Raw genomic sequence first — 23,571 nt, 5'->3', positions numbered from 1 at the left:
AAATTGTTGGCGAAAACTTCCCAAACTTTCTAAACAACATAAATACACAAATCATAAATGCCCAGTGAACTCCAAATAGAATAAATCCAAATAAACCCACTCTGAAACATTTTCTGATCAAATTGTCAAATACTGAAGAGAAGTAGCAAGTTTTGAAAGTGGCAAAAGAAAAGCAGTCCACCACTTACAAAGGAAGCAGCGTAAGACTAAGTAGTGACTACATAGCGGCCACCATGGAGGTGAGAAGGCAGAAGCATGACATATTTAAAATTCTGAGAGAGAAAAATTGCCAACCAAGAATTCTTTATCCAGCAAAACTCTCCTTCAAATTTGAGGGGGAGCTTAAATTTTTCACAGACAAACAAATGCTGAGAGAATATGCTAACAAAGGACCTGCCCTACTTTAGATAATAAAGGGAACCCTACTGACAGAGAAACAAAGAAGGGAGAGAGAGATATGGAGAAAGGTTCAGTACTAAAGAGATTCAGTATGGGTACATTAAAGGGCATTAAGAGAGAGAGGGAAAAATATATCTGACAAACATAAACCAAAGGATAGGATGGCTGATTCAAGAAATGCCTTAATAATGACATTGAATGTAAATGGATTACACTCCCCAATTAAAAGATACAGATTGGCAGAATGGATCAAAAAATTTGAACCATCCATATGTTGCATACAAGCAACTCATCTTAGATACAGGGACACAAAGAAATTGAAAGTGAAAGGACAGAAAAAATATTTCATGCAACCTACAGCCAAAAGAAAACAGGAGTAGCAATATTAACCTCAGGTAAAATAGACTTCAAATGCAAGGATGTTATGAGAGACAAAGGCCACTACATACTAATAAAAGGGACAATTCATCAAGAAGAAATAACAATAATAAATGTTTATGCACCCAATCTTGGTGCCACAAAATACATGAGACAAACACTGGCAAAACTAAAGGAAGCAATTAATATTTCTACAATAATTGTGGGACACTTGAACACATCACTCTCTCCTATACATAGATCAACCAGACAGAAGACCAATAATGAAATTGAAAACCTAAACAATCTGACAAATGAATTTGATTTAACAGACATATATGGAACATTACATCCCAAATCACCAGGATACACATTCTTCTCTAGTGCTTATGGAACTTTCTCCAGAATAGATCATATGCTGGGACATAAAACAAGCCTCAATAAGTTTAAAAAAATTCAAATTATTCAAAGCACATTCTCTGACCACAATGAAATACAATTAGAAGTCAATAACCAACAGAGACTTAGAAAATTCACAAATACGTGGAGGTTAAACAACACACTCCTGAACAATCAGTGGGTTAAAGAAGAAATAGCAAGAGAAATTGCTAAATATATAGAGATGAATGAAAATGAGAACACAGCATATCAAAACCTATGGGATGCAGCAAAAGCAGTACTGAGGGGGAAATTTATAGCACTAAACAAATACATCAAAAAGGAAGAAAGAGCTAAAATCAAAGAACTAATGGAGCAACTGAAGAAGCTAGAAAATGAACAGCAAACTAATCCTAAACCAAGTAGAAGAAAAAAAATAATAAGGATTAAAGCAGAAATAAATGACATAGAGAACAAAAGAAACAATAGAGAGAATAAATAACACCAAAAGTTGGTTCTTTGAGAAGATCAACAGGGTTGACAAGCCCCTAGCTAGACTGACAAAATGGAAAAGAGAAGACCCATATAAACAAAATAAGGAATGGAAAAGGTGACATTACTGTGGACCCCGAAGAAATTAAAAACAGTATAAGAGGATACTATGGACAACTGTGTGCCAACAAACTGGATAATGTAGAGGAAATGGACAATTTCCTGGAAACATATGAACAACCTAGATCGACCAGAGAAGAAATAGAAGACCTCAACCAACCCATCACAAGCAAAGAGATCCAATCAGTCATCAAAAAGCTTCCCATAAATAAATGCCCAGGGCCAGATGGCTTCACAGGGGAATTCTACCAAAACTTCCCACAAAGAACTGACACCAATCTTACTTAAACTCTTTCAAAACATTGAAGAAAATGGAACACTACCTAATACAGTTCATGAAGCAAACATCACTCTAATACCAAAACCAGGCAAAGATGCTACAAAAATGGAAAACTAGAGGCCAATCTCCCTAATGAATATAGATACAAAAATTCTCAACAGAATACTTGCAAATCGAATCCAAAGACTCATTAAAAAAGTCATACACTATGAGCAAGTGGGGTTCATTCCAGGCATGCAAGGATGGTTCAACATAAGAAAATCAATCAATGTATTACAACACATTAACAAATCAAAAGGGAAAAATCAAATGATCATCTCAATAGATGCTGAAAAAGCATTTGACAAAATCCGACATCACTTTTTGATAAAAACACTTCAAAAGATAGGAATTGAAGGAAACTTCCTCAATATGATAAAGAGAATATATGAAAAACCCACAGCCATTATAGTACTCAATGGTGAGAGACTGAAAGTCTTCCCTCTAAGATCAGGAACAGGACAAGTATGCCTGCTGTCACCACTGTTATTCAACATTGTGCTAGAAGTGCTAGCCGGGGCAATCCGGCAAGACAAAGAAATAAAAGGCATCCAAATTGGAAAGGAAGAAGTAAAACTGTCATTATTTGCAGATGATATGATCTTATATCTGGAAAACCCTGAGAAATTGACGATACAGCTACTAGAGCTAATAAACAAATTTAGCAAAGTAGTGGGATACAAGATTAATGCACGTAAGTCAGTAATATTCCTATAAGCTAGAAATGAATGAAGTGAAGAGACACTCAAGAAAAAGATACCATTTTCAATAGCAACTAAAAAAATCAAGTACCTAGGAATAAACTTAACCAAAGATGTAAAATACCTATACAAAGAAAACCACATAACTCTACTAAAAGAAATAGAAAGGGACCTTAAAAGATGGAAAAATATTCCATGTTCATGGATAGGAAGGCTAAATGTCATTAAGATGTCAATTTTACCCAAGCTCATCTACAGATTCAATGCAATCCCAGTCAAAATTCCAACAATCCACTTTGCAGACTTGGAAAAGCTAGTTATCAAATTTATTTGGAAAGGGAAGATGACTCGAATTGCTAAAAACACTCTAAAAAAGAAAAATGAAGTGGAAGGACTTACACTCCCTGACTTTGAAGCTTATTATAAAGCCACAGTAGTCAAAACAGCATGGTACTGGCACAAAGATAATTATATTGATCAATGGAATCGGATAGAGAATTCGGAGATAGACCCCCAGATCTATGGCCGACTGATCTTTGATAAGGCCCCCAAAGCCACTGAACTGGGCTTGTGTTGGCTAGAAATTCAGTTACTAACCAGTTTGTATTTTGGGGGGAGAAATGTAACTAGGCAGTTTGTAGTTTTTCAATTGAAAAAGATACTTAACCCATGTGGTGTGTCATCGTTTTATAAACATTATTCCCATTGGGGGAAAACTATTCACACTACATGCATGTAAAAAATAATTTAACCTTTAACATTAAAATGTGTGGCAAAACCTGGAAAGCATCCATCACAAATGTAAGATACTTTTAATAAAAAGTAAGTGACATAAAATATATATATCTATACACACACACAATAGGTTGGTGAATCTCCACAACCATTGACATTCAAAAATAATGGTTTTGAAGGGCTTTTAAAATGAGGGTGGATTATCTTGCAGATATATGTACACACGTGTGAAATAATGCCTGTGTAAGAAGGCAATTCACTGCAGCATTGTTGAAAAAGCCACAAATTAGAAACAACCTCAATATTCATCAATAGGGAGGTGATTTAATAGATTGCATTACATTCATATGCTGGAAAACTACTCCACCATGAAAAAGTATAAAGCAAGTTTTTGAGTATGATATAGAATAAAGTTCAAGATGCATTTATGTATGAGAGCTTTCATTGCAGTAAAAACTACAAAATCTCAGTGGTTTATAGCAATGAACATGGATTTCTCATACATTCCATCTACAAGGAAGAAGGGAGTGAATAATTGCAAACATTGAAATACTCTTTCACAATTGCTAACTGAACAAAGCAGAATGAGGAACAGTGTGTACAGTGTACTACTGTTTGGGAAGAATAACTCAAGATAAAAGAATCCATCATATAATTGTTTTATATAGAAGGTCTCTGGAAGGATGCACTTGAAACTGGGAAGGATGGTTGCTTTAATGCATGGGTGACTGAATAAGGGTAAATGAGAGACATTTCACTATATATCTTTTTGTATCTTTTGAATTTTGTACCACTGGAATATATTATCTAAGCAAAAACTAAATTCCTTGTATTTTTTGAGTGGACTCGAGATATATTAATTTTAGACTTAAGGCAATAAGATTTTAAGAGTAAACATAAAAAGAATAGAAATTGCATGCACAACTTCTAATAATGGCCCAGGAAACAACAGAGGTGGAAAAAAAAATTCCCTTGATCACTTTTTTATTTAAGGGCTGTGCCAGTTTGGATATATTCTGTCCCCCCAAAAAGCCATATTCTTTAATGCAGTCTTGTGGGGGCTGATGTATTAGTGTTGATTAGGTTGGAACTATTTGAGTGTTTTCATGAAGATGTAACTCAATAAACTGTGGGTGATAGCTCTGATCGAATTATTTCCATGGACATGTGACCCTACCCATTCTGGGTAGGTCTTAATTAGATCACTGGAGTCCTTTAAGAGACACTTGGGAGCCAACACAGATGCAGGAGCAAACCCAGATGCTTGCTGACACTTAGAGATGGTTGGAGATGCAGACAGAAGGACATTCAGAAATGCTAAGCTAAGAGATGAAACCCAGAGTTTGCCCTGGCGAGGTTAAGAGAGGAACCCAGATGCTTAGATGCACAGGAGATGAAGAAGCTAAGAGAGACAAACCCAGAAACATTTGGAGAAAGCCATTTTGAAACAGAACCCAGGAACAAAGGACCAGCAGACGCCAGCCTCATGCCTTCCCAGCTGACAGAGGTGTTCCTGATGCCATCAGCCTTTCTTCAGTAAAGGTATCATCTTGTTGATGCCTTAGTCTGGATACCTTTATGGCCTTAGGACTATGAATTTGTAACCAAATAAACTCCCTTTATAAAAGCCAATCCATTTCTGGTGTTTTGCATAACAGCAGCTCTAGGAAACCAAAACAAGGGCCATTTATGTTTCTTTTTCTATGAACTATCCTTCCATATCATTTGCCCCTTTTTCTATTAACTTAGTTTCTGGGGTTCTTTTTTACATTAGGGAAAGAAGCCCTTTTTGACATAAATTGCAAATATTCTTCCCCAGTTTGTTGTAGAGGTTTTTTATTCAGTGCAGGCAAAATTTTTAATCCTTTCTTTTATAACTTGAGTCATAGTTAGACAGGCCTTTCTCACTTCACATTACAAAAGAATTATTCCATATTTTTGTCCAATATTTCCTATAGGTCCTGTTTGGGTCTCACTTCCCCAGGAAAACTCTTATTTCCTTTAGGGATGAACTATAATGAGTACCTCTTTATGATACCCATGGGGCCTAATGCCCCAGGTGTATTTTGTTTAGTAAATACTCAATAATCTTTTCTGATACCCAGTAATTTCTTACTGATGACAGTAAATTTCTCTGTAATCACAGATTACTGCCCTCTATGATTTAAGGCAATTGAAAAATGCCTTTAACCTTGATTTTGAAAAAAAAAAAACAAATTTACTCCATTGCAAAGGAAGAAACTGAAGTTTAGAAATGTTGAGAAACTTACAAAGTAGTGGAGTTGGAAATGAAACTCAGACAGTCTGGTTATAGGACCTGCAGACTTAAACCCTGTGGGAAGTGGTGGGCTCAGCCTAGAAATGATTATTGATTTAGTTTTTCTGTTTAAAGGTTACTGAAAGCATCTGGGAAATGAGGGCAGCAAAAAGATATAATTTTCTAAGAGCCACAAACACTAAACTCGTAGATTATGAAATATAGTTTATAAATCCAATTTGCTCCTTTATCCAAGGGTATAAAATCTAACACCTTGCAATTTACAAAATGTTCTGACATAGATCATCGCATGCTATCTTTTCAACAAGGAAATATTTTACCTGTTAAAATAGCATTCCATGTATATTAGAATGGGAGAAAGGAGACATATATACAATGTTATCCACTGCAACATTATATAACACCAGACTGGCAACAACCTAAATGTCCATCTTTTACTTAGGGAACTGAAAAGCAGATGAAGAACAGTATGTGTGTGTAATGTGCTACCATTTGCAAACAGGTGCATAATCATTCAACTTCTTCACCCTTTTGAGTTTTCTAAATACAGAAAATGACATTCAATATTTCTTCCTTCCTGTCATAGTCAAGGTCCTCACAACTTCAGGGTTTGTTTCATCCACAAGGTCAGTCCATTCAACTATAACTACATTTCTGTATTTTACGTTTCAATCCATCAGCCAGCCTTGGAATGGTGTTGAAATTTGGTGATTCTCAAAGAAGCGGATCCTTCGATTCTTCTTTTTAGCATTGATGATAGAGATGATATTGATGATAGAGAATAACATTGACCAAACACAATGTGACTTCACAGACTTCTTCCAGAATCCTTTCCTTTGTCTTACTGTGTGGAATTGATCCAGCCTGTTGCTTGCCACAGATATGCATACTCTAAGGAGTTTACCCAGGGGAAATTTCACAGTCATCACACAGTTTAACAGCTTTCTGTGCTGTTCTTTTTCACAGAAGGTGCTAAGTGCACAAGCTCTCTTCTGACCAGACATGGGATGCAGACCTCAAAGGAGATCACCTGTCTTAAAAAGCAACACACACTCATCCTCATTTAAATTCCTTGGAGCCTTATCAACAAAAATCATGGCTCCAATTTTAGGTTGCATGCCAGAGTATACACCGTCCAAAGAAAGACTGCCATATTTTCCTCTGACTTTGGGTTACATTCCGTGTATAGCTGGCCCAATCATGCAAAGTCTTCATCAGATTTCTGTGGATTCTTGCATCCTGTTCACAGTTCTCTTTGCCTGTTGGTCTTTTGAACACCACAGAAAATGTAATTTTGTTCTAGAACAGGCAAATAATCAGTTAAAAGTTTTCACTAAGAATCTGAAGGTGTGATAAATCACTTTCCTTGAACTGTTGAAGCCCAAGAGAGCTCCTTCTTCATTGAATTCTCTGAGAGCATCAAGTACATTCCTCTGGATTGACTTCAGCTAAGAATCCTGTCTGAAATACTCATCAGATCTTTCTGCCCCCTTTGTGGCATTAATTCTATAGTATTCTGTGTGGGTGACACTGGACACATCAATTCTTCCTCTCTTTTTTAAAAAACCCATTGCCATGTACCTGAGCAACCCTTTTATAATGCAGAGCATAGCAGGAATGGACAAACTGGCCAATGGTAATGAATTGTGGCATTTTGAAAACAAGTTAAAACAGCTTGAGTGCCACCCCTTTCCCTACTCCTATCAAGTACTCTTAATTAAGAACCTAAATCAGATGATGCTTCTTGGTATAATTATATCAGTTTACAGGAAATTTAGGGCACAGAGGAACATTTTAACCCATGAAGAGGCAATTAACAAAATTTAGAATGTGGGAAAACTTACAGGACAAATGATCTAGTAATTTGGAATAATTTGGTAATTTGGAATAAATTACAAGAAAAAGAAAAAAGAATGAAGAACTTAGATTAAAAGAGACTTAAGAAACTTATCAACCAAATGTGATGAGTGGTTGCTATTTGAACCCTGATTCAAACAAGTACAGACAAAATGTATGAAATAAATGGAGAAATTTGAACAGTGGATAACTGATATTAAGGAATTATCAACTTTTTAAGTGTGACAATGGTGAGTGTGGTTTTGTTTATATGTGTGTATGTATAAATAAGTCCCTTATCTTTTACAGATATATACTGAAATATTTACAGGTGCAGTGACAGACCTGGATTTGCTTCAGAATCATCCAGTGGATGAATGGGGGTGAGAGATTTAGATGTAACAAGATTAGACATGAAATGAGGTTTCCCTGTAGCACGGTAATGGGTACTTGGAGGTCCATTGTACTATTCTTAGTATTTGAAATTCTCCATGAAGTTTGAAGAGAAGGTAAAGGTCAGACATTAAAATCATTGGAAATTCTAGGCAGGTGTTTTAAAGTGGTGGTGTACAGAAGAGCCTGGAGGAAAGGAAACTGGGGAACTGGAGAAGTGAATGAGAAAATCAGATTTGGGGACATGTTGCATTCAGTGCAATTTGAGGACATCTAAGTGGAAAAATCCAAGTAGGCAGGTGGTATATAGGATTGGAGCTTGGAAGAGAAGTTCGTAGTCCTATTCTTAGGATAATTACATCCATGAGCATAAAGGGGACAGAATCAATGATTACACCTTAGGGAACTGAACCAATCTAGGGTTCTTAAGGGAAAAATGGAAGCCTGCTGTACCAGCAAAGGAGGTAATTAGCCCAAGCCACCACTTAAAAGTTTACTTTTGCTTTTATTAAAACACAGAAACACCAGATATGATACTACATTTCACTCTTGCCACTTAAGAGATTTGTAAAAATTGTCATTTTCTAGAAGTCCAAAACTGAGACATTATCAAGGCAATGCTTTCTTCCCAAAGACTGTGGCATTCTGGGGCTGGCTGTCAGCAATACTTGGTCCTTGGCTTTTCTGTCACATGGCAATGCACATGGCGGCCTCTGCTGGCTTCTCTCTTTCACTCTGCCTAAAAAGGACTCCAGTAATCTAGATTAAAGCCCAACTTGTTTCAGTGGGGTCACACCTTAACTGAAGTAACATCTTGAGGAGATCTTATTTACAATGGGTTCACACCCACCAGAAGGTGGACCAAGACCATGTCCAAACTGGTGGTCACAATTCAATCCACCACAAATGTGCTTTAAGGATATAATCTAGTTCTGTCATCTGTGTACCCTGCAACCCTCACTTCTCTTTGGAAATTGCTCAATGCTATTTTGAAATGGTTTCAAAACCATTTAGACTTGGGGCTGGCTCTTTGCTTTGAGTGACCAACTCCACTGTGCACCAGGTTTGGGGCAAACTCCAAAGCAACTTTAACTAGGCCCAAGTGGGAGGTGGTTCATCTCTGTTTCTCAATTTTTATTTTCAAAGATCTTATGCAAGGGAGCCAGGTGGAAAGAAATAGATTTCCTAAAGCTGCTTTCCATCCTGATGGCCATGCCCCCACATCAGAGGGCCTCCTCTCCCAGGACTGTTTTTGTTTTCCTCCAATCTATCTGAGCAGTCATCACACTTTGCTTAAACAGAGAAAACTAAAGAAGTTAGGTTATTTTAAACTTTCATTTTCGTTTGCCTTAGAGGGTGATATCTCACTTTAAACAGTTGAGTTACTGTATACAAATAGGCTTGTAAGAATGGAACAAAGGGACGATGCAGGGGAATGACATGTAAATAGCCTCCCTGGGTCATATTGTTTTTCACCAAAAATGGAAGGAATTTCTGAGCTTGATAGGCTGGAAAGACAGACAAGTCCAAAAGGGAGCACTACAGAACTGCTTGCCCACGGCTCAAATACTTTACTGTTGCAATGCAGCACATTCAGTTGCAATTACCTTTGTACATGTATCACCCCTGCTAGAATAACTTTAGGACTCTGTTTATTACCAGTACCCAGAAAAGCACCTGGCTCATAGCAGGATTCAAACATGACACAATCAGTGAACATATGAAGGAAAGCACAAATAGCTCTCAGGATATAGTCTTTTAGGATATAGACATTATAAATATGATTTAGACACCATCCTTCAAAAGTTCCTTCAAAGGAGGACACACACTTTGTCGTTCCATCATGTAAAGCCTTTATTTTTAAAGTCACATGAATTTCCAGTATCAATGAAATAACAATAGTTCCTCTTAATAGCATGATGGAGATATCAATGAGATAAATAAATGGAAGGTACTCCCACTGTTTCTTAAAAGAAAGGCTTAGATTTCATAGGGACCACAAAGACAAAGATAAACAGTTGGACTGTATTCCTCCTCCATGTCTCTCTCTCAGACTTAATTTGGGACACAATCTTTTTGGACACCAGGAAAAAATGTTCTCCACTCAAATTGAACTGTCTTCTCCAAGCAGGTTTAGCTTTTGGAACACAGATCAGGCTGCTGTGACAGCACTCAGTCCTGATCACAGGACAGAAGCACAGCCTTACTTCATGCAAAGCACTTTCACTACCTCTGCATGCCATGTGGTTCTGCTTTCTGGTTCCCAATTTCAGTACACACACCTTTCAGGTGGCAACGCAAGACATGAACACAAGGCCCCTTTCTGGTGCAAAGTACTTTTTTCTCTATCTTAGACATTAGGTCTTATTAGAAAGCTATAGGTAAGTATTTGCCAGAGAACTGTCAATGACTGACTGTTGCTGATGGTCACCCTTTATGGATTTCCATGTAATTTAATAATCTGTAGCCATGAAACGGCCTTAGAAACCAATTAGTACAATCTGTTCATTTAAAAAATGACAGAATTGGGGCTTTGAGAGGTTAAGTGACTTGAACAAGGTCACAGAGCTGGTTCACAGCCGACTAAAATTGGAACCCAGCAGCCCTTATTTTGCAAGCTTTATGCACCATAATAACAGGAAAAAAGTGAAGAAATACTTAATGAGCAGCCATGGTGTACTATCTCTTAGAAATACAAGTGAGAAATAGAGTTGGGGGACCAACTACATCATCTTCTCATATGAGTGGCAGACAACTGAGGCACGTCCTGAGTTCACATCTGCATTCTGTTTTCCCAGTTTCTCCTTCCTCACTTCATTCCCTTCCCCGCACCTCTATACTTTAGGTGTGGCTGTGCCTTCTCCCCCATTTCTGGCAGCTACTCACCCCTGAAGGTGTGACAGCAGCTCATTCCTCACCTCTTCTATGAGCTTTCTCTGGGCAGAACGGATCCCTCTCTCATACTTCTGAACCCTGGGTACTTTGCTAAAAAACTTCATTATAGAATTTGTAAGTATTATAGTTACTTATAAGCCCACCAACTAGATTGTGAGCTTCATCACAAAGGTGGGTCTCAGTCACCTTTGAATTTCCAGAAACAAACTCTGTGATAGGGTACAGGATAGGGATTCAAAAATTATGTTTGTAGAGGGGACACAGATCTAACATTTCCTTTTCCCAGAGTCTAGTTTGAGACTAGAAAACATAAAAATAAATAAATAAATATGGCTTCTACATGAAGCAGCTGATAGAATATATTGAATACTGTAGATTTAAGAGTTCTGATAGTACACAAACTATGTATTAATGAGATATAAAAAATTTCATTCCTTGAGAAAAATGATTTGTCAGGGGTATGGTAATTTTTCATTGTTCTGAAACTGTTAATAACCCTTTTGGTTAACCATAATAATAATAATGGGCAACTGTTGCTTTAAAAATAGAAAATGATATAAACACATAAAATATATAAAGAACAGTTTGGTCCTAGCTCATGGTGCTCAAATTGCAGTCACCCTGGAAGGTGGTAAGGCCATGAATTACAAGGAGAGTAGAAGGCACAGGTTAAAAAAGAAAAGATCTATTAACATAAAGTCTTGTTTTAGATTTTGATCACAAAAATCAAGGCTAAAGTCAAGTTCAGATAAATAGTTACTGCCCATGGTCCTAGCTGCAGCAAGACCAAGAATTACATTAAATTGTGCTAAAACAAAAAATGACAGAAAAAAACTACTTTGCAAGTTTCAAATAACTAGTTATTTCGTTTTCCAGATCTAAAGAGATAAAGTGAATTTAGCACATCAAACAAAGATGGTTAAGCTGTTTTTTCCTAGCACATATACAATGTACAATGATATGTTTATTAGAACTAAAATTTTTAGATAACTTTCAAATAAGATTTTAAAAATGAACCTTTTTAAAGTGTCTTTTACTCTACAAGTTCCTGTGAATTGAATGCTCCCCAAAGATGAACATAATGTTTGATGTTTATTTTACTTTATAAGCAAATGATAGAAATGTAAATTATATATATACCTAAATGAGACTCCAGAATTTGGTAATTGTATAAGCTTTCTGGCTATTGCAATTACACAAAAAAGAATTCCAGAGAAGACATACATTTATGATTTATGCAAATTAAGGCATATTTATTACAATACTATATTTGAAAATTAGTTATTTTTTTTAAAAAATCCTTTTTTAAACTTAGATGATGCCCAGGTTCAACCTTTTAATAGGAATGTTTATTTGTTAGATTTGGCCATCTGTTCTTCAGTCACCTTAAAAATTAAATGAAAAACAATGAGGAATTTAGGTCTATTCAAAATACTTATAGTGATACTTGGCTTAACAGATCAAGTTCAGCTTAATTATAGGCAAGTGTAAAGCTGGAATATTTTACTCTGCCTTTGGCTGCAGGTTATATTTTTGTGGCTGAAAAAAATGTTCTTCAATAGCACTGACTAGATCATTCAGTTCCTTCTTCAGCTGCTCAGGACCCCTGGAAAATAAGGGAAAAAATTCCAGATCAAGGGATTGATTATCCCAAAGCATGTTTAAATGTTCCCACAATGACCAAGTAACACTGAAATGTCACCTTAAGAAAATGGCTAAATTAGACAAAACAGAACTCTAGTGACTTACGCATAGGAATGCATCTATTGGATTTAGACCAAAAAAAAAAAAAAAAAGAAAAAAAAAAAAAACTGAGACAATATCCATTATTTCCCCGCAAAGGCTTTTCTAAAACTCCATTCCTTTGCTCTTCTAAGAATTTTTCAGCATCCCTAAAAGATCTGCAATGTTTGTATCTAATAGTACAGAGAAATCTTTCATGACTCCAGTTGTCAAAAAATCCTGCTGAACTTTTAAAAACACAACGTCTCTGTTAAGTCCTCAGTCTCCCGGATACGAAATGTTCCTGATCATATTAGCTCTCAAACTAGAGGCAAGCTGAGCTGCAGCTTCCTCTGTAAGGCATTCCACAGGTATGAGCAGGGATAGGGCGCCCCCTACCGGGCCTGCTCAGCTACACACCAGGAACTCAGATCCTGCAGGTTTATCACTCTCCCCTGAAAACAAGAGGTCACCACTGAAGTATGAACTAGAATCCAAGGAGTTAGTTTCCCCCAACACCCTCAAGGAAATCAAACTTTCAAGCCTGTGGGAAAGACTCATTTATATGCAAGCAACTGGAAGGTAAATAATAGATAAAACTGACTTGTAATTAAACAGGCTCCCAGCAGCTTATGCAAATACCAGGCAACTAGCTAGTGTGTTTCTATAAGCACTTAAAACTGAAAAGCTGGATTTAAAAAACAAAATCCTTCAATTCATACTTTTCATTATTTCATACTTGCCCATCTTTAACAGAAGCAAACTTTATTTTAATGGAAATGGCAGTCCTTAAAATTCATTAAGATCATTTTTACATTGCAATAAGCTATACAGAATGACTAAAACAATCCATTTTATTACTGATGTTAATTCTGGCTCTACTGCTTTACTGTGTTCCCTTGGGCAGGTGACTCTGCCTCTCCAAGGTGCAGAGTCCTCTTTGGAAAATTGGGATAAAGGCTTTCTCTTCTCAAGAGAATTGTGTAGATTGGGATAAATTATATAAAGCAATTAGCACAGAACCAGGCCCCAAGTCCTCAGTAAGTGTAGTGATCATTTTATGTATTTTTACCCCACTGGCAACATATAAAGTAATGACATTTCATAACTACATATGAATTTCACAGTTTTTTTTCTTTCCTCATAAATGTGCTTTGAAGAAAATGACAGTTCTCAGGAAGGCGTGTGAGCTAACAATTATTTAAAAAAATGTATATCTAAAACCAAAACCCACTAGTGAATTTATCAATTACTAACTTATTCATTAATCCAAGAAAGCTTTACAATCAAGACATATACATATATTATGATTCATTTTTATATTAATTTAATGTTTCAAACACTGTATTTCTTATGTGTGGAAAAAAAAAATCAGTACTACCATGTAAGATTTAGTGGCACAATAATTCCTAAAAACAAAGTTTTGAGTTACTACTTCTTCCCATCCTAATCATTAAATTTCCATTTTTAAGTTAAAGTTTTAGAATATTTCATAACATTTTTTTAAAACAACAGGGCACATCCAATGACTATTAAACCAGGATTAGGGATGTCCGTCTCTGAAAAGTCTAAATCTAGGTGGATCTGTTTATAGAAATGTATAGCAAAGTATCATGTGTAATTAGACACTGATTTTTCCTCTAATCATCATGAAAAACCATAAAGCTAAATGATAACTAAACACAATGTGAGGTTCTAGATTTGATTCTGGATTTGATTCTGGCTATTTGGGGGACTTTGGTGGAAGTGTGAATATAGACTGCATTTTAGATACTATTTTGATTAATGTGATGGTGAGTTTTATGCATCAACTTGGCTAGACAGTAGTCCCCAGTTATCCAACCAAACAGTGATCTAAGTGTTGCTGTGAAGGTATTTTCTAGATGTGACTAATGTCTATAGTCAGTTGACTTTAATAAAGAGTTACCCTAGATACTCTGCGTGGGCCTGATTCCATCGGTTCAAAGGCCTTAGGAGCAGAACTCAGTTACCCCGTAAGAAGAAATTCCGCCTGTGGACTGCAGCCTCAGCCTATGCCTGAGAGTTCCAGCCGGCCCTTCCTGATGGCTTGCCCTATGGATTTCAGACTTGCCCCATCAGCCCCCACAATCAGATAAGCCAGTTCCTTACAATAAATCTCTTAATATATATATCCTACTGATTCTGTTTCTCTGGCAGAACCCTGATTGATACACTTACTACCCAATATTCTTGGGATATTAAGAGAGTGCTATTGTTCTTAGGAGGAGTCCTAAATATTGAAGTATTTAGGACTGAAGTTTCATGAGGTAGGTCTGTGCCTTAGGGTTCAGAAACAAATGCATAATATACATGGTGAGAAACAGCAAATATCACAGAATGTTAACAATTACATTCAGTCTGAGTCAGGGGTCAGCAAACTATGGCCCTCTGCCTGTTTTTGTAAATAAAGTTTTATCAGAACACAGCTACATCCATTTTTTTTTTTTTTTAAGTATATGGCTACTTTTATGCTGCAACAGCAAAGGAGTTGAGTAGTTTGTGACAGAGCCCAAATGACCTGCAAACTGAAAATACTTACTAACTGGCCCTTTACATAAAAAGTTTGCTGACCCCTGGTCTAGGTGAAGGATATATGGATACTCACAGTATTATTATTTCAGCTTTTCTGTAGGTTTGAAATTTTTCAAAAATAAAAGTTTGATGAAACTAAACATATCTCCCTCAAAAAAAGTGTATTTATTAAAAACAGTATTTTTTCTTGAAAAGGATTTTCTACTCAAAAGAATTAGTAGGTCATAGAATTCTATAAATAAACAGAATTCATGGTATAAAATATATTAATAATATTTAAGATTATTAAAAATTACAGACACCTTAGCCATGGCTCTATTGATGTTGACTGTTAGGTATACAGGTGTTTTGCCTGGGCCCTGAGAGCATATCCATAGACTAGTCTAGTGCCTAATCTCCCATTTAATAAAACGCAGTGACATTTCAATGAATATAATAAAAAGACAAGTTTTCAAAGAATTACCAGCAATTTACAAAGTAATAATTGAATTTAAGTCCACTCAACAAGCCATATGAAAAACGTAAATACCATAAATCCTTAAACATTAAATAGTGCTATAGTTATTATAAAGAAATGTTTTCTGAAATGTTAGATAGATTTTTATAGGATAATGAAAAGGAAAGGACAAGTATATAGGGAAAACAGATTCTTCAGTTGGATTAATGTCCATTTGTTTGAAAAGAACAAGGCATAGAAATATGAAAACACTGAGAATGAGAATTACAAAGAAATGTCTATGAAAACTCATACCCAGTATAGTAGCAAATAGCTTATTATTTCATGTACATGGCAACACTGATACTTATACAATATCATGATCATATTTTGTTAATCCAGAATAGTTAAAAAGTGATCTGTTTTATATGTTTATTCAAGTTGTTTAGTAGATCAGTTTTTGCCCTTTAAGCACAAAAAAAAGTTTTGAATGGGAAATCCGTGACTAAATATATTACACAGGTCATGACTTCTTAAATATACTTTTACTGAACATCTTGACATTTGAGAACCATAATCATAACCATGACTACTGGACCAAAGCTACTATTCGGGAGACTCAGGAAGCATTTGAGGTGTGGGATGTTTATTTATTTCCCCTATGATAAATTCCTGGAGTGGGCTACTTTTTAGATTCTTGCGTACATGTTTTATTATTTTGTTTTGTTTTTTTATTTCCTTCTTGAATCTCAGCAGTCACTTCCCCTGCTGTAGCAATCCTTTGGAGATGGACTTGACAATTTAAGATACTGGGAAATTTTCCTTTGCTTTTATTTCTACACAATTTGATTCCTAAGGCTGGAAAACTCTCTTGAACAAAGCTTTGAATTGTACATGTAGTAACAATTACCTGGAGCTGTGTCTGTTATGTAGTCACTTGCACAGGTGACTACTGGATACCTGAAATGTGGCTACTGCAACTGAAGTACTGAATTTTTAATTCTGTTAATTTTAATTAATTTAAATTTAAGATTTAAAACTGACACAAGATTTAGCTATTGGAAAGCTTAAGTATGTTTGGAACAATATGGGTATAAAAACCAACTTCTTCAACTGTAAATTCCATGAACTCTAAATACAGATCACATATATCCAATGAAAATTTAACATTCGAATTGAGAGGTGCTTTAAGTGCCAAACACTGAGTGGATTTCGAAGACAGTACCAAAAAAAAAAAAAGAATCTAAAATATATCATTAAGAATTTTTTATATGGATTACATGTTGTAATGATAATATTTTGTATATACTAAGTTAAATTCAAGTCTTTTCACTTTTTAAAAATATGGCTACTAGAAAATTTTAAGTTGCATATGTGGCTCACATTTTATTTCTCTTGATCAGCATTGACTCAATTCACCTCTTAGAAAAAAATCTCCTGATTGTCAACTGAATTCTGAATAAGGACGTGTTGGTCAACTGAGGCATGCAATCTCACCTTTACATGTGTTAACTACATGTGCTATGGTTGTTAAAGTTTAAAATGTTATGGCTGTTGGAAAGTGACCAACTCAAACCCTTTGCTAAGGTCAGAGAAACATGACACTGAAGCTACCGGGCCATCAGCTCTGTGGCGAGCAGGGACTCTTTCTGCCGCATCTCTTTATCTTCCCTGGGTCCCAGCACAGACTTGTGTACAACAGGGGCTCAAAGATATTTGTTGCATACATGCGGAATGGATTTTGATTTATTCTCTCCGAGACATGGGGAAATGCAGAAGAAAAAGAGAAACTCATTGGTGCTTGCCTCAAATAAAAAATACTCGGATAAAGGAATTATTATTACTATTACTGAAAGTAGGCATGTACAAAGAAAATTAGGCAAGAAAAAAAGAATCATAGAACTTTCTACAACTAAGCAGTAAGCACTTTTGTTCCTGGATGTGTCAATCAGATGTCACTATCAGAAGCAATTCTAAAGCAGAATTTCTAATTAAACCATATATCGGAAAGATAAAATATTTTACTTAGCATTTGAAAAGAACCAATTAGGAAAATTAAGGTATAAAAATCATGCCAGCTGCCATTCATCCCATACCTATTTCCAGGTGGGGCACACAGTTCCGCGTAGTACTTTATTTTGGGTTCTGTCCCGCTCGTCCGCATGGTGGCCACGCCTCCATTGGCAAAGGTGAAGGTGATCATTTGGCTGCATTTACTAGTTGGGAGAACCTAGGAATTGATTTACACACATTATATATCTAAATAGTAAATCTTCATAAAATATTCTGACCTAACTACTACTTTCCCCTGGAAAAGCAAGAAAATGAGTGCTGAACAAATATATTGGTTATAAAAGGAGAATATTTTTGAGGAAATCAGAAAATATACTCCATTTGACTAAAATTCTAAATAATAATAAGGTAATTTATGAAAAATAACTTTGTATAATAGCTTTTTACTGTCCTATTTTTATTAAAGTAACTAAAGTTTTATTGAAACTAAAACACAACTTTTTACAAGAAAGGAAATTTAAATAGGATAATATGCATTACCAAAAAAAACCTTAAAAAAGAACATATATTCATTGTTGCACTGTTGCAAAAAGTCCATAAGGAGACTGTTTTAAAAAGACAAAGCTCCAATAAACCTGGCTGATGTATTCATGATGACTGCTCCCCAAAATTCCCTAAAATGACAGAAGTATTAAAAAAAAACAAAACACATCAAAACAAGGACAGAGAGGAAAAGAGCAGTTGATGGGGTTGCCAACAAATCAGAAAGTCAGAAAACAAATAGTAGAACACAGGACAATGGAAGCTGAGCACCTACAAAAGGCAACACAGAGAAGAACCAAGTTACTGTGCTCTGCAGAACCTGGGCAAGGCCCACAAACTGGAGGCACCAGGTCCTGCAACAGCAAGCGGGAGGGCAGGGGCATTGCCTGAAAGGAACCTCGATTTGACCTCCTATACTCTCAACCCCAGCCCACACCATCAGGCCACCATCTCTTCTCTATTCCTATATGAGATGTTTAAATTATCTGGAGACTGAACCAGAGAGGCTCAGGAGTTGGGGACCCCAGGCACCATGGAGGGATTAAGTGAAAGTTCCCCCACTGAACACTAGGACACACCCCCCTATCCCCACCCACAGGACCTCCCCACCAGGTATCCCAATTTACATCTCTCAGGCAGGAGAACTAAGGTTAGGGTTAGACTTCTCTGAAGAAGCCAAACAACCCCAGATGGGGTTCGTTCATACTTGATACCCAATTTTCCTAGAGTGAAGTATGTCAGTTGACAAGTCTTGCACATGTACAAAGATCCTCCAATAAATCTTTTGGTGCCCAAATGAAAATTAAGGATTACCAGACATTTGGAGAAAGATATTGGATAAAAGGCAAATGCCAAAACAAACAAATAGAAAAAAAGAAATTGGAGGAAATAAAGAAAATTTGGGGGGGATCTACATTTTTAAAAAGCTATAATTAATATCCTTAGAGAGAGAAGATATTGTATACATGAAACAAGAATAGCATGTTATTTTTAAGAAATTAGAGAATAAGAGTTGAAACAAATATTCAACAGAATGGTCGGAAGTTAAAGTTGAGGAAATCTTCCAAAAAGAGAACTAGAAGATGCAGGTGGACAACAGAAAGGAAAGAAATAAGAAAAGTAGAGCATTAGTCCTGGAGAGAGCATCTCACAAAGAATGCTTCAAGAAAGGGAGAACAGGAAATGGAGGGAAGGAGGTTATTAAAACCAAAGCCAACTAACCCCCTTCCCCAATGCAAAATCAAGAAACTTCTCAGAACTAAAATAAATTACTCCAGAGAGCAAAAATGACTCACCAAGTACCCAGAAAAATGAATGAAAAGAGACCCACATGAAAGCACATCACTGTGAAATTTTAGTACCCAAAATTTAAGGAAAGATCCTAAAATCTTCCAGAAAGGAAAACAAAACAAATTGCATGGAAAGGAATGAAGAAGTGTGGCATTGCATCCCTGTAGCAGCACAGAGTAGGTTTCAACTATTTGCTGAATGAATGAAAGAATGAATGAATGAATGATGAATGGATGTATGCTCAACATCAACACTGGAAGCTATAAACAAAATACAATATATACAATATATAATATACAATACAGTATGAACAATACTGGAGCAGTGCTTTAAAAACTGTGAGTCAATAAAGCATAAGAGTGGAACAAGACATTTTCAGACCCATGAAGTCTCCAAATATTTTTCTCCCATTCACTTTTTCAGAAACATACTAGAGGATATGATCTAGGAAAATAAACATGGAAAGAGGAAAACACGGGATCCAGGAGCAGGGACCCAACCCTGGAAGGTAGTAAAGGGTATTTCCATGGTGACAGCTCTAGCTGGCCCAGAGAGCAGAGGTCCAGCCTGAATGGAGGGGCCAGGAGAGAGGTCATCGGAAACTAAACAGAGCCGATAGACCAGCTGGATCATTGAACCATGTGGAAAACTGTGCTGAGAGGCATTTGTGGGGTGGGGGAAGAATTGGTGATGGTTATGGAAAAAACTACGCCAATGAAAGAACAAAGCAACTAATAATTACAGAAAAAATAATGAATGATACAAATTAGGGAAACCTAATCAAAATACACTACTTGGCTAAGCAGGAAACAATAGCTACTACTCATAATAACACAAGCACAGAATCTGATTTAACCAAAAGCTGTGATGTAGTGTACTGACAAGACAAGAGAGAAGGGGGAGTGTAGAAGGCGAGACGTTTAAGAGCTAATTCCTTATCTCCATAATAGAAAATTAATAAAGTCTAACACTGATAAGTCAAAACATCACCATCTGATATATACCCTAAAGAACTGAGAGCAGGGACTCAAACAGATACTTGTTCACCAATACTCATAGCTGCAGTATTCATAATAGCCAAAAAGTGGAAGCAACCAAGTGTCCGTCAACAAAAGAATGGATAAACAAGGACATCTATTGTATGATTCCATTTATATGAAATATCTAGAATAAGCAAATTCAGAGACAGAAAGTAGATTAGAGGTTACTGGGGGCTAGGGGCTGGGGAATGAGGAGTTATTGCCTGATGAATACAGAATTTCTGTTTTGGGTGATGAAAACATTTTAGTAATGGAAGGTAGCGATGGTAGCACAACATTGTAAAAGTAATGCCACTGAACTGTACACTTAAAAATGGTTAAAAAGCAAATTTTGTTATATATATGTTACCACAATAAAAAAAAAATCACTGTATGAGCATATAATTTAGAAATCTCATGGTAAATACCAGGAGAAACAATCAAGAGTAGAAGATGGTTGTTTTGGGTGGGAAGGAAGTGAGAGGGACAGGAGCTGTTTTATCATAACCCTTTTTAACTTCAAAAAAAATATACTGTGTGCCAATTTACTCTGATAAAAATAAAAAATATAAAAAAGGTAAATGTCAAAGAAAATGTCTAACACCCCATTAGGATATTTTTATTCTCCTTCTCTTATCCCTCTATCACAGTTAACAGTTCTCTTCTGCCAAATTTGGGCCTTCTTTGGCTTCAGTGAGGGATCCGCATGGTGTGAAGAATGCAAACTCAAGCTTTACCACTAACAACTCCTATCCAGTCAGAGGTGTGATGGTTAGGCTCATGTGTCAACTTGGCCAGGTGATGGTATCCAGGTGTCTGGTCAAGCAAGCACTGGCCTAACCATTACTGCAAGGACCTTAGTGGCTGGCTAATAAACCAGAAGGCTGCTTTATTAAATCATCAGTCAATGGGCTGCAGCTGTGACTGATTACATCCAGGAAGGGCATATCTTTCTCAATGAGAGAATGCAATCATCTGGTTTTAATCCAATCAGTTGAAGACTTTTAAGTGAGACAGACAGAGGACCTTCACTTCTTGGGCTAGCCAGCGAACTGTTTCCTAAGGAGTTCATCGAACACTTTCAACAGAGTTGCCAGTTCGCTGCCTCAGGAGTTCATCTAACACCTTCGTTGGAGTTGCCATTTTGCTGCCTGCCCTATGGAATTTGGACTCATGCAGTCCCACAGTTATGTGAGACACTTTCATAAAATCTTTTATTGAGATATCTCTTGTTGATTCTGTTTCCCTAGAGCACCCTAACTAATACAAGCGGGAAGGGTAAAACTCACTAGGAAGCAAATATCATAATACTGAGCAGACGTTCTCAGAGTGTGGATCAGCAGCATCAACCACATCTGGGAATGTGTTTGAAAGGCAAGTTCTCGGCCCCCATCCCAGACCTACCCTATCAGGAAATCCAGGGTGAGGGTCAGCACTCTGCATTTCAACCAGCCTACCAGGTGCTCTGGTGCATGCTCAAGTTTGAAAACTGCTGATATAGAGGAAAAGCCAAATCCAGAATTAGAAGACCTGAATTCTACCCCCAACTATCACCAACTAGCCATGTGGCCACAGGCAGGCCCTGTAATTCTGAGTATTAATTTCCTTGTTGCTCAAGGAGGGAGTTAGCACAGATGACTAGTGAGATCCCTTTTAGCTCTAGCCCATGATTTTCAACTTTCCATGTAATTTTACAGCTTATTTATAATAATGCTTAATTGTCTAAAATCAGCTTCAATTAATTATATGATCAAACAAATCAATCTATTTAAGGTATAAAAGAAAGGTAAATAGAGAAGAGTTTACTTGATAAAAGTAAACATTACTCACAGGTTTTTTGTCAGGTTGGCTGTCATCATAGCCAGCTGTGAGGTCCCTAATGCCAGAAATTTCATATTTGCCACAAGTTTTTGGATAATTATTCTTCCCATCATAATTTCTAAGGTTTTCAAATAATTTTTTAATCGTGCCTTGATCATGGCAGATAAAATACGAAGCTTTGGTAATATGGTAGCCATACCTATCAAAAAAAATACAATACATGTAAAAAGAGGAACAAATAATTCTCCAAAGTGTGCATGGAACATTATCAACCAGCATATTCTAAAATAAATGAAACAAGTAACCATAACTAGCTTCAAAGAAATAACTTTGCATTAAAAAAAGGTGTTTACTAATTCACCCCAGGAGATGGAGAACTAATGCCCGGCCCTCAGTAATTTTTCTAAATTTAAGTTTTACTGGAACACAGCCACTCCACACCCATTCCTTTATGTATTGTCTCTGGCGGTTTTCCTACAACAGACTGAATGGTCCTTAAAGCCTAAAATATTTACTATCTGGCCTAAAGGAAAAGTTGCTGACTCTTGATCTACTCAACTACCTTAAAAGCCTCTACATAATCCCTTGAGTTCCTAGTATACACACAGTTGAGGAAGAGAAATCTGTGCTCATGTCAACAAAACTGACAAATACTCATATAAATTACACATTCCAGCTTTGATCCACCAACTAGTAACTCATCAAAAGATTCCACCTAGACTGTACCAGTAGGAAAATCAGAACACAGAGTCCCTCGTTTATCTACCTCCATCATGTATTTAGGAAAGTCATAGCAGGGAAAAGTTAAAATCTGCCAAAATTGTCTCAAATCCTAACATCACGATCCCAACAGGCTTATTATCACTGGAATGGATGGTCTTCCCATTTGCAGCACCCTTCAAGTCTGCACAATGTCTACTATAGTGCACCTTCCTCTTGGACTGTCTCCCCTGAGCTTCAGCTGCTCACCCCTAAATCCTGCTAGAGTCCCCGCCCAGCTCTCCTGTCAAACCCAACATGTAAACACCTAAATTCAACCACTGCCCACATTTACATTAATGACATGACCTCTTCTCAATCACTTTGGCTCAGAACTTTAGTCTTCTTTTACCTCTACTCAAACACCAAGCCTTATTAATTTCTTCCATTGTATTTCCTTGTATTTCTTTCTCTCCTTTTTACTACTGCTGCCCTATTGTGCTCAGTGCTTTCAGTGGCTCATCCACTGGAGTTCCTTCTATCTATCATTCAAACCACTTTCACATATATGT

General features: G+C 36.6%; 1 protein-coding gene across 1 annotated transcript in view; it reads right to left on the bottom strand.

Annotated features, from left to right (window-relative positions):
• Positions 1 to 9,837: 9,837 nt before the first annotated feature.
• The window catches only part of PGM2 (phosphoglucomutase 2), a 35,877-nt gene continuing 22,143 nt past the window's right edge, over positions 9,838 to 23,571 (bottom strand). Inside the window, exons 12-14 of the mRNA XM_037829561.1 lie at positions 22,310 to 22,499; positions 17,711 to 17,844; positions 9,838 to 12,509 (exon numbers count right to left, since the gene is read on the bottom strand). Of these exons, the coding sequence (XP_037685489.1) occupies positions 12,407 to 12,509; positions 17,711 to 17,844; positions 22,310 to 22,499 (427 nt within the window). The 3' untranslated portion in view covers positions 9,838 to 12,406. The remainder of the gene's footprint in view (positions 12,510 to 17,710; positions 17,845 to 22,309; positions 22,500 to 23,571) is intronic.

Source organism: Choloepus didactylus, chromosome 3, assembly GCF_015220235.1.
Source record: "Choloepus didactylus isolate mChoDid1 chromosome 3, mChoDid1.pri, whole genome shotgun sequence".
Classification (NCBI taxonomy): domain Eukaryota; kingdom Metazoa; phylum Chordata; class Mammalia; order Pilosa; family Megalonychidae; genus Choloepus; species Choloepus didactylus.
This window is presented reverse-complemented; position numbering and strand designations above follow the sequence as displayed.